General features: G+C 45.5%; 2 protein-coding genes across 2 annotated transcripts in view; one reads left to right on the top strand and one right to left on the bottom strand.

Annotated features, from left to right (window-relative positions):
• Positions 1 to 9690, top strand: part of cUnh8orf74 (chromosome Un C8orf74 homolog) — a 101972-nt gene extending 92282 nt beyond the window's left edge. The window contains exon 10 of the mRNA XM_084004169.1: positions 9638 to 9690. The gene's annotated coding sequence lies outside the window, so the exon portion shown is untranslated. The remainder of the gene's footprint in view (positions 1 to 9637) is intronic.
• Positions 6393 to 8422, bottom strand: LOC311009790 (complement C1q-like protein 2). Its single transcript, XM_084004170.1, has 2 exons — positions 7594 to 8422; positions 6393 to 7299 (listed from the first exon to the last, which is right to left on the bottom strand). The coding sequence occupies exons 1-2, from the start codon at positions 8191 to 8193 to the stop codon at positions 7120 to 7122; spliced, it is 780 nt and encodes a 259-aa protein (XP_083860296.1). The 5' UTR covers positions 8194 to 8422; the 3' UTR covers positions 6393 to 7119.
• Positions 9691 to 12202: the final 2512 nt, after the last annotated feature.

Here is a 12202-nt window from a genome sequence, read left to right on the forward strand (position 1 = left end):
CGTTGTAGTAAATACTCAAACTACTGGGAATGTGTGTTTGGCTGAAGAAGCATGGAGCTGTCCCACCAGATAAATGTGATTCTGTATGTTTTAAAGCGTGTTTAATGTGCATGCATGACTGAAGGGCTTTCAGTGTGTGTGTGTGTGTGTGTGTGTGTGTGTGTGTGTGTGTGTGTGTGTGTGTGTGCGCCCGGGGCCACTCTAACCTTTCAGTCGACTCTCCGAGGATGGTCCCTCTCATCCTCCGTCCTCGGCCTGTCACCGTCGGCAGCCGGCGGACAGATAAAAGATATAGTCCTGGTTGGCTCGGTTACAATAAAAGCCGGCCGCTCCATGACTTATTTCCGTAACCTTTCCTCCCCTATATTCACCGGTGACAGATCGGACCAAACGGGGATTAGAAAAGGCTCCTTAGGGACACGGCCATAAATTAATGATATCCCGGATAAGTCGTTGTCAGATTTTGAAAGCAGACGGATGACGGCCGTTTGACACAGTTTGAGGAATGTGAGGGTAATAAAGCGATCTGAGTGGCCGGCTGTCGCCTGACAGCAGGAATATTTAATATGTAAGAAGAGGGGAGCTCAAAGTTTCAGGGGCCAGGGACGATGGAGGATGTTATCGCGATAATAAGATGATCGTGGTGAACTTCCCGATTAGTTAAAATGATCAGGAAGGACAGACTCTAATGTTTATTCAGACATGATTGTTTATATTTACCATCGTCACTAAATGTGAGCTGTATGGTAATATCGGGACTTTGCTGCCCTCAGAATGGTTTGCATTGTGAAAGTTTCCAACCTTCTGAGCTCTTTCATAGACGGGAACAAATCTCTGATGAGGTTATCGTCTATTAATGCCACAGCGAGGACATGCAGGACCAAATTAAACATTCTCGTCCAAGGCCCCCCTTGTAAAAGGACAATGAAACTCTCAATGGGATTCTAAAATAATTAAATGTTATTTGTTAGTGCTTTTATTTATCTCGGCAGCATCTACCCTCATCTGAAAAATGTTCAGAAAACAATAAATCCAGATGTTTAAATCTAAAGTTTCTACTTATTGCTGCGTGTCACAGTTCGTCAAATAATCGTGATTCACGATTTCATCCCGATCAAAATATGCTGTTGCTTAATAGTAATGAGCAAAATGAGAGGTATGGAAATGCGTGTGAACGAGGCGGACAGCGACCATATTTGAAAGGCTGTTAAAAGGTTTCTGTCTCATGACGAGTGGAGGGAGGCGGCAGGACATAAATAATCAGGATATAAATGTGGCAGAGAGCGAGGGGATGATGAGACGGTGGATGATGTGTGTGTGATTGATCTCTGCAGACGCTCTTTTAGCTTCTCATTATGGCCCGGCCCCCGAGAACAAGACGGGGTGCCTTTCTGACAGTTATTCCCCCCCCCGCCTGCCTGCAGATCATCTGTGTGCAACTTCTTAGAGGATCTCAGACTGTAGATGGGATTAAAGCGGACTCTTTGTCCAGAAAATCCAGTTAAAATGAGGCATCACTTCTTTCACAGAAAGAAGGCGGGGCTTACGTTTCCATTATGGCTGAAATAACCACAGCTGGATCCAAAATATATTCAGCTGTGATTAACGAGCAATAAACGGATACAAAGGATGCAGAAGTAACGACGTAATGATGACGATGTGTAAAAAGTCATGGTTTATTATTTATTAAAGAAACAGCTTTTAAAACGCTGGTTTTCTGAATGGAGTCTGGTGGATGGGTGCTAGGCTACGCTAACACTGTAGCTGCTCCATCAACACTCCAAATAAGGTCATGTAGACATTAATACAGCAGAGACCTTGTTGTTTGTCTCCTAGAAATGACATTCAGGGCATCAAAACTATACTATATAATATCATAACTATACTATGTAATATCATAACTATACTATATAATATAATAACTATACTATATAATATCATAACTATGTAATAATATCATAACTATACTATATGATATCATAACTATACTATATAATATAATAACTATACTATATAATATCATATCTATACTATAATAACTATAGTTCATGAGCCTGGAAGCTTATCGTCTTTGCAAACGCATCCACAGCATTGTATTATTTTCCAAATAAGCTTAACCCTGAGTTTAAACCCCCGAGGAGTCATTGTCTTTTTTTTTTTTGCTTCTTTATTTTCTTCTATGAGGCAGAAAAATAAGTTGTTCAGTGTGCTCTTGGTTTTTTTTCTCCCCTCGCTGTTTTCCCGCGTCCTTCCGCTCCCTCGTCTCCGTTACGCAGCTCGTTTGGCCGATTAAACCACGAAGAAGACGTCGTTTTCAGAGTGCGGACTGACAGATGAAGTGAGTCAGCATTTCAGCTGAAATGTGAGTCACATGGCTGAGAATTTTATTCACTGAAGCAAAACGTGGCTGGATTTCTGCTTTTGCTGTGCGTTGGTTTGTGTTAACAGCTGTAAACGCACCGATATCGATCCGATAGACCGGTATCGGGTCTCTGTGACAATAAACCGATCTATCGGAACCATTACTTTCATAAATAACAATTTGTTCTAAGAAGTTAGGAAATCAATGTTGTACGGATAAATTATACATAAAGTATTGTAGCTACAATTATAAGTCATTGTCATCTCCAGCTTCTCCTTTCTCTGGTTTTCCAGCGAGGATGTTCTCCGACAAACAAAGGAGGAAGATAAGCAGAAGGTGTTTTAGGTCTCTGCAGGTCCCTTCAGACGTCGTCCTTTTGTGTTTTGTTTTGTGTCGCGCTGGCATTTGCATCTCAGGCACGAGCGGATCAATCATGGCGTGGATCCAATCAGCTCGGCGGCTGCCATTCCTCATGTCGGTTCAGCAATCAGCCACGCGGTGAAATCAGGGAGAGACTCTTCAGTCACGCGCTTTCATTAAAAGTCACGACCGACTGTAACGATGGCCGCATACATGTACAACAAGTACAACATGTACAACAAGTACAACATGTACAACATGTACAACAAGTACAACATGTACAACATGTACAACATGTACAACATGTACAACAAGTACAACATATACAACAAGTACAACATGTACAACAAGTACAACAAGTACAACATGTACAACATGTACAACATGTACAACAAGTACAACATGTACAACATGTACAACATGTACAACAAATACAACAAGTACAACATGTACAACATGTACAACAAGTACAACAAGTACAACATGTACAACAAGTACAACATGTACAACAAGTACAACATGTACAACATGTACAACAAGTACAACAAGTACAACATGTACAACAAGTACAACATGTACAACATGTACAACAAGTACAACATGTACAACATGTACAACAAGTACAACAAGTACAACATGTACAACATGTACAACAAGTACAACAAGTACAACATGTACAACAAGTACAACATGTACAACATGTACAACAAGTACAACAAGTACAACATGTACAACATGTACAACAAGTACAACATGTACAACATATACAACAAGTACAACATGTACAACATGTACAACAAGTACAACAAGTACAACATGTACAACAAGTACAACAAGTACAACATGTACAACATGTACAACAAGTACAACATGTACAACATGTACAACAAGTACAACAAGTACAACATGTACAACATGTACAACAAGTACAACATGTACAACATGTACAACAAGTACAACATGTACAACATGTACAACAAGTACAACATGTACAACATGTACAACAAGTACAACATGTACAACATGTACAACAAGTACAACATGTACAACATGTACAACAAGTACAACAAGTACAACATGTACAACATGTACAACAAGTACAACATGTACAACATGTACAACATGTACAACAAGTACAACATGTACAACAAGTACAACAAGTACAACATGTACAACATGTACAACATGTACAACAAGTACAACATATACAACAAGTACAACATGTACAACATGTACAACAAGTACAACAAGTACAACATGTACAACAAGTACAACATGTACAACAAGTACAACAAGTACAACAAGTACAACATGTACAACATGTACAACAAGTACAACATGTACAACATGTACAACATGTACAACATGTACAACAAGTACAACATGTACAACAAGTACATGTACAACATATACAACAAGTACAACATGTACAACATGTACAACAAGTACAACATGTACAACAAGTACAACAAGTACAACAAGTACAACATGTACAACATGTACAACAAGTACAACAAGTACAACATGTACAACATGTACAACAAGTACAACATGTACAACATATACAACAAGTACAACATGTACAACATGTACAACAAGTACAACAAGTACAACATGTACAACAAGTACAACAAGTACAACATGTACAACATGTACAACAAGTACAACATGTACAACATGTACAACAAGTACAACAAGTACAACATGTACAACATGTACAAACATGTACAACATGTACAACAAGTACAACAAGTACAACATGTACAACATGTACAACAAGTACAACAAGTACAACATGTACAACATGTACAAACATGTACAACATGTACAACAAGTACAACATGTACAACATGTACAACATGTACAACATGTACAACATGTACAACAAGTACAACATGTACAACATGTACAACAAGTACAACAAGTACAACATGTACAACATGTACAACAAGCAAACCCTGGCGTGTCATGTTGTCGTTACTCCCAGCATGACGCCTGTTGCTCAGCTGCCTGTCAGGCTGCATTCACCTCAACACAGTGTGTGTGTGTGTGTGTTATCTCATCCATCAGAGAATTTCACTACTCCGTCTGTCAGTCAGCAATCCCTTACTGTCACCCAGACGAGGGCGACGGACGATCATCCATCGTGTTATTTATATATATGTGTGTGTGTGTGTGTGTGTGTGTGTGTGTGTGTGTGTGTGTGGCATCCATCTGGCAGCCGGTGACACACCGTTGATGTCTCAGTCGGTGTCAGCAGCTCCTTTTCATTGTGAATGTGTGCAGTGGCGCTTTTACTTAGCTCCTCCCACTGGACTGCACTCAGCTGAGCTTAGCTCCTCCCACTGGAGTCACTTCTGGTTGCTAGAAACCAGGATGGCAGGCGCCAAAACGCCAAGCTCGAGGCTTGTGAAACGGCGGTCCAGGAACCCAGCGGTGACACTTCAGCCCACAACAGCCTGCAGCATCACATGCGGCGGCGGCGGCGCTGAAAGCGTCTCACGCGTTGTCGGCTATCGCCTCACTATATTTGAGTGTTCTCTCAACGCCCTGATGACATCAGAATAAGAAGGAAGTCCAGGCAGAGGCGGGGACTCTAGTGTTGATTAATACGGAGGACAATCCTGCGTAGTGTCCCTTTAAACGGCTTTATTACACCCTGCTTTATTCCCCTTTAATGTCACGTTAACTCACCACCTCCGTCCTCGACGTTACAAACCAAAACCACACAGGACGGATGGGTTTCCATGCATGCACTCCTGGTTTTCATGGAGCAGCTCCAGAATGACGGCGTCTCCTCTGAGGACACCGATCGTTTGCACAGAGCAAGAAAATAAGCCAACACCTTAATAGAGGTTTATCTAACCAGACATGCTAATATTTGCTTTGCGTGATTTCCATTTAAATTGACAGGAGTCGTGTGTAAACAGCTGTTTGGCGTGTGTGTTCCCGAGGGGATGGGGTAAAAAAAACAACAACACAAACAGCCGTCATCTTAATAAAGGCTTACAGCCACACACACACACATATACCAGTCTGGTGGAGCTTTTCCAAGTCTTTCTACAAGTTAATCAGAAGTGAAACACGGAGCCGGCAGCCACCAGCTTCTCTGAGGAGATGTGAGGAGACGCACGTTATTTATGTTTCCTCACTAACTCTGGAAAAGCCACGAAGCCCTCCTTCAAAGTAAAAGCATTAAAGCTGCAGAGGTATCGGTTGAAACTGAGAGATGGTGGATCACGGAAAAGAATAGAGAATGAAAGTCATTTGTGTGTGAGGTATGTTTAAAGCAGACGGGGAAACATTCAGTTAAGAAACAAATATGTTTTATTGCGTCACAGAGAAAACACATCTTTTTCAGTGAACATCCATTTTAGTGAAAAATAAATATGAATAAATAAATACAATTTACATACAATGTATTTAAAAAAAAAGGAAAAAATCAGGCTCTATCTTTCACTTCTCTTCCATGATAGACAGCTTTTTCAAGTCACTGACGATATTTACGATCATCTCGATAATAATTCACCACGATCGGAGATAAAACATCAGCATTTAGATACGCAGTGAGAAACTATGGTTTAGATGCTCGATGCTGTCGTGTCTACTGTCATATACTGTCCTCCTGCTGTGACATCACAGCTCCCGTTACACTGTCACACCTCAGCTCTGCAGCCGCATCCTTCAGGACCCGGGTCCTTTAAAGACCCCCGAGGCCGACTTAGAGGGGAACTAACGTTTATATGATTAAAATGGAGCCAGAGATCAGATTGTATTCTTGTTATTTGATGTCTCACTTGCATGCAATGCATCTTGGGATACGTTGGGCTGTGAAGGATCCATCCGTTGGATCCTCCGATGGCTGCATTTGAAGTTTTAAATGGGACGGCCTTCTTCAAATGCAGCCTCAGATGGGATCGGGACGCAGCTATGTCCCGGCCTTCCTTTAATATCCTTGGTTTCAAGCTAGCGAGCCTACTTAGATGACCCCTTGACCCGAGGAGGTTAAATAGAAGTATTGGACCCTGCATGCGGGAGAATCCACCGATCACGGTGGCTCCTCTTTAGGAAACGAGCTGCTGTGAGATGTCGGTCGTGTTAAATGCTGGTGAAGCCGCCGTCATCTCTTAATTTCACTGGGTTTCTCTCATCACTCCGGCCTGAAACACGAGAAAGCGTTAAACAGACATGCGGTCGGGCGATGCCCGCCGTCTAAAGCCTTTCAGACATGTGTCAAAGGAACTTAATATGATGCTTTCTCCGCTCCGGGCGCGTCACGGCAGATACTCTGACTGAAGTAAACACATAAACAAAAGGTCTAATGAACAGATGAGCCTGTGTGTCGAGGCACCAAACGAGGAGAGACATATGGAGCGAATACGGGGACGAGGCAGTCTTTAGTCGGGGTACAGGATGAAGCCGGAGAAGGTGCTGTACTTGTTGTTGTTTCCCCCGTGAGCTTTGCCGCCGTCCAGCTTGACGTAGATCTCGTCCCCGGAGTCCAGGTGCAGCACGGCGCTGTTGCTGGCGTAGTCGTAGTTCTGGTCTGCGTCCTGAGCTATGGCGCTGGCCCGGACCTGCAGGGAGGGAGGGTGGGGGGGGAGACTTCATTAGTGAGGAGGAGAATGGAAATAGAGACGGGAGTGGAGAAGTTCATGCATGCCTGAGAGGCACAGTGAAACAGCGGCGGTGCAGCCGTAAAAATAGACGCTCAACAGGGAATGCTGGGTAAATTAGAGCTTAAAATGCAAATAAATAAGAGTGTGAAATAGATGTGACCTCATGACATCATCACATGTGGACAGGTGCAGTCAGAGGAAGAGGCATTGAGATGTTATAATAACATTTAAAAGTGACTTGAAGCTGCTCACCTGTCCGTTTTTGCAGAGGTCAGCCCACATGCTGGTCCCGTCTCCTCCGCGCATCAACACATGGTAGGTGAAGAAGTAGATCCCGGACACATGGCACGTGAACTTGCCGGTGCTCGCGTCGTAGTGGTTCCCCAAGTTCGTGATCACGTCGTCAAACTTGAGCACCTCGTAGCCCTCGTGCGGGTTCTTCAGCCCCACGTAAAACGCGATCCTGAAGCTGCTGGCCGTGGAGTTCGTGCCGTCCGGTTCGCCGGTGTCTCCCCCGGAGGGTCCGGTGACCGCGGGGAAGGCGAGCCTGGCGTCGCCGCGCTCTCCCGGCGGCCCCCTCGGACCCGGCGCTCCTGGCTCACCCGGTGGTCCCCTCACACCCGGTTTACCGGGCCGCCCCGGCTCCCCGCGGCTCCCTTGCGCCATGGGCGGCTGCGGAGCGACGCCGTTCACGTTCTGGATCACCTCCATGGCGGTGGCGCCCCCCGGTTTCGGCGTGTACGGGTCGCACACCATCCGGCAGGTGCCCATCATCTCGTAGTAGTGCGCGGAGGTCTCCGAGGTGCGGAGCAGCAGCAGCGGCACGGCGACGGCCAGAGCCAGCAGAAGCATCGCGACGGCGGTCACCAGGAGGACCGACCACTTCCTCCGCGCGGCGCGGCGAAAGGACGACAGGAAGCCCGCGGAGCCGCTCTGGAGGGGAATCGTGACGGAGGGCGGGGGGCGCTTTTAAAGACGCGGGCAGAGGCGAGACCAAGTCGGGGAAGTGCGCGTCCCTCGGCCCGGCGCTTCTAATTGGTGGCTTCGAGCCACGGAGCAGCGGCTGTGACCGGGGAGCGGTGCGCGTCCTGGATGGATGGATAGGTGCGCGCGGACAGCTGCAGCCAGCTGTTAAAGCCAGCGAGGGTGCGACCGGAAGACAGGGGGCATGGCCTTCAAAATAAAACAGCAGGTTAGGACGTTTAATGCGAAGTAAATGAAAGTCGAGTCATATGAATCTAAAATAATAACTGTAGTGTTTTAGATGTACTTCTTAATATTTATACTGGAAATATTACCGTCTACTTGACACATTACCACGTATTTGAACTGTAAGCAGCTTAAGGGTTGTCAACAAGGCTTTTATTTTTAAATGTGCAACAGGAAGTGCTGTATTTCCTGTTGACTGACTTGACAAGAGGATCAGCCTGGTGCGTAAAGTTCAAGACTATGCGCAATTGTTATTCAAGATGGCACTAAATATTTATTGTCATTCCGCAAAGAAAACTCAATATTAACATATGGAAAGAATACCTCCATGTTGTACTTAAACGCATCTGCATTCGCTTAAAATGCCAAATAATTGCATATTTATTTGTCATGTATCTCAGGGGTGCAGAGCCATTTGCGTATTCTTATAGGTGGAATACATTAGAGGTCAGAATTACCATACAATTTATTCCCTCCAGGATTTATGGTTTCAGAAACAGATACATAAATTCTTCAGTGGCACGACTGGGGGATTTGGATTTATGTCTAGGCCATCTAACATAATACCATAAGTCAGTGTGGAAAATGTATTTATTTTATTAAATCTCTCATTGAATCCATTACATGCCATCCATAATCACATGGGCTATACTCTTAAATGTAAATATATAACTATATACATACATGAATGAATGAATCCACCTTGACAAAATAAAAGCTTTAAATAACGGCAACTAAATGCATCCAAATATTTGACTCAGACACGAGGCGTTTCAAAGTCAGAGCTAACGGCCGAGGGCTGGTTCACCATGATGACATCACGACCAACCGCATCACTTTGCACACTCACACCCGCCGACAGAGAAGCAGATAACGCACGTGGGGAAAGATGTCTGACGGCCGTCGACACCTTCAGCCCCCGGCTGCAGGGAGACAGAAAATGTCTTGTTTCCTGCGCTGGACTGACACAGGGCTTGCATTTCAATTCCACGACCGATTAAAAATTCCTCCTGTGTACAGACAATCATTACTATTTGCATACAGATTTGTCTCATATACCTCTTTTTTTCCCCCCATTCTTTTGCAGTGAGGCCACCATGAACTTGTTGTTGAGTGCATCATCCTCTGAAGGGCAGACGGTCACCGAGGATGTTTCCATAACTGACAAAGAGGTGAGTGTATACGCAACATGATTGGGATCCAAACGTAATGGGTCCTTCATGACAAGTGCTACGTCTTTGCATCAAGTTGAACTGAAAAAAGGGCCGGTGGTTTCTCCCTGACCCTGCTGACAAACAGAAAAACAAACAAACCTCGGTGGAGTTCTGAGTGCCTTTCATTGGAGCTCTGGAGACACTCAATAAAGAGAACATTTCCACGTGCAAAATAAAAGCATGGGCTGATTTTATCTCGGTGCTTAGACATTCCCCCTGAAACATCTGACATATTGAAACTGCAGGTTGGGAACTAAGCACCTGGAATTGCAGCAGCGGCCCCCACATCCCTAGCAGAGGCTTTAGAGCTCAAGGCCATGTTGAGAAATCTTCAGAGGCTGGAGACGAGGCTTAGCCGAAGCCCTGCAGGAGCCAACCCCGCGACCCCCCTCAGCTCCCCCCCGAAGCAATTTCAACCGGTGCTCAGCTCAGCTTTAACTCCCCAGAACACGGCTCCGGCCGGGCTGCTCATGTCTGAAGGTGAGAGAGTCACGAGAGCCGGCTCCCAAAATAAAACCTGGGGTGTAATTTTCTAGGACTGAGAGATGGAAATTAATATCTGACGCAAACGATTGCTAAACGGAAGGCAGGAATTCGGAAGGCAGGAAGGCGTAAAGAGGACATTCTGCTCCCCTTTTCTGCAGAAGTGACCTTTACTCGGGATCAGTACAGTGGACTGTATCTGTAGGCTACGGTGGGCCACGCACGGCACACTGTCCACATTATGCACTGCAGCGGCGGAGATGATCCTGCCCTGTGGCCACGCGTCCAATCAGGCTGCATGCTGGACTGCTGTGTCACACACGGGGAGGCCAACGCAGCGGTCCATCGTGAGCCGCCGTTAGAGAGTGAGCCCCGAGACAGACACCATACAGACGGAGTGAGCTTTTACTGAAGCAAAAGTAGTGCCACCATTAGAGGAATTCAATATCTGCATCAGAAATGCTTTATTGATCCCCAGGAAATGTGTTATTTGTTGGGTTTTTTTTGCATTCAGTAATTATCCATCGCTCCGTTTAGTTGTTTTTCTTCGTGGTGGCGGAGTCTGTGCTGGACTCAAATTGGATTCATGGCCAGTTAAGCGTGAGGGATCCACAGGAAAGGGCATCAAAAGTAAAGAATGCCCCTCTGTGAGAGTACTGCATTGTTATAATAATAATTTGTATTATTACTATTGATGCATGAACGGGAAGAGAGACAGACAGTAGCATTTTAATGGTGGAGCTCGTCAAGCTGGAAGTAATTCAAACTGTGACGTCGACTGCAGAGAGGGGGGAAAAAACGACACAAACGTCAGATTTCTGTCACGTTTTCCACATTCGTGTTGCTTGTTTGAGGGTCAGTCAAACATGTTTAAAATGTGCACTATATTGAATGGACTCTGGTGATTTGAGTGTTCTTTAGCATGACTACGACATTATGAGCATCAACTGGAAACCATGTCTGTTTTGTTCCCTGCTTTCCCCTGTAATCCATCTCCGACTCATCGTAAACCCACCTCACCTGACAAGCACCACAGGGAAGGACGCGGTGAATCTATTACAGGGTGAACTACGGGGGAAACCGTGTCGTCGCATCCACTTAGGATGAAGCAGAACACGCTGTATTTCCTCCGTGTGTCATCTGGCCTCCGCGATGCAGCGCTGGGAACTTGCAGCACCAGCTCCTGTCTCAACGTTTGTCCCTAATCCTTGATGAAGGGCACTGAAGACGCTCTGCCCTTGGAAGTAAACAACCGTCCTCCTCCGTGGACGGCTGTGACAGTGAAGCCCTGCCACATGCCAACATGGCTGCACCTGTCCACCTCAGGCTCAGCGTTTACGACCGGGCCTTCACTTCCCTGACATCCGGTCTGGAGTCGCAGGCGTGATGATGATGTGAGAACCTGCAAACAGCATCCTGATGGTTCCTGGGTATCCAATCCAGATCACCAGGTTTCAGGGAGGATCCGGGTAATTGGTTTGAATGGATTACGGCACCGGGAGACGCCGGTAATCGATAGGTATGAATGAGAAATCTCCAAATGGGATATGTGTGTCAAGGACTGGGACCTTAAGTGTAAACACAGACGGGGCACGGCCTGGAGAGGCTGGCATGCATCCACTGTGTGTGCGTATGTGTTTGGGTTGTGTGTGGTGACACTGATGCAGCGCTGCGAGCCAGAGGGGGTTCAACCTTTAGCAAGTGGCAAAGGCAGACTTGATGAAGTCATGTTGACAGTGTGTGACCGGCGGCCAGACCTCTTTTTAAGGCGCTTTTCCTTTTTTATGTCCAATCCCAAGGCCAGTTCATCAGATACACCGACAGCAGCAGATGGAGTCAAGGGAGGGACGGCTATTAAAAGCCTTTCAAATTCAAATTACTAGACATTTCCTTCGCCTCATTTTCCAAAAGAACACACAGTGATGAACACAACTAAACCAGTGCTGGAAAAAAAA

Source organism: Eutrigla gurnardus (genome assembly GCF_963514095.1).
Source record: "Eutrigla gurnardus genome assembly, chromosome: 24".
Classification (NCBI taxonomy): Eukaryota; Metazoa; Chordata; class Actinopteri; order Perciformes; family Triglidae; genus Eutrigla; species Eutrigla gurnardus.

Excerpts from the sequence above, each read along its gene's own strand:
- LOC311009790 (XM_084004170.1), bottom strand. The coding sequence starts at position 8,193 with ATGCTTCTGCTGGCTCTGGCCGTCGCCGTGCCGCTGCTGCTGCTCCGC. Across the intron at positions 7,300-7,593 it reads ACCTCTGCAAAAACGGACAG|GTCCGGGCCAGCGCCATAGC; the intron begins GTGAGCAGCTTC and ends CCCTCCCTGCAG.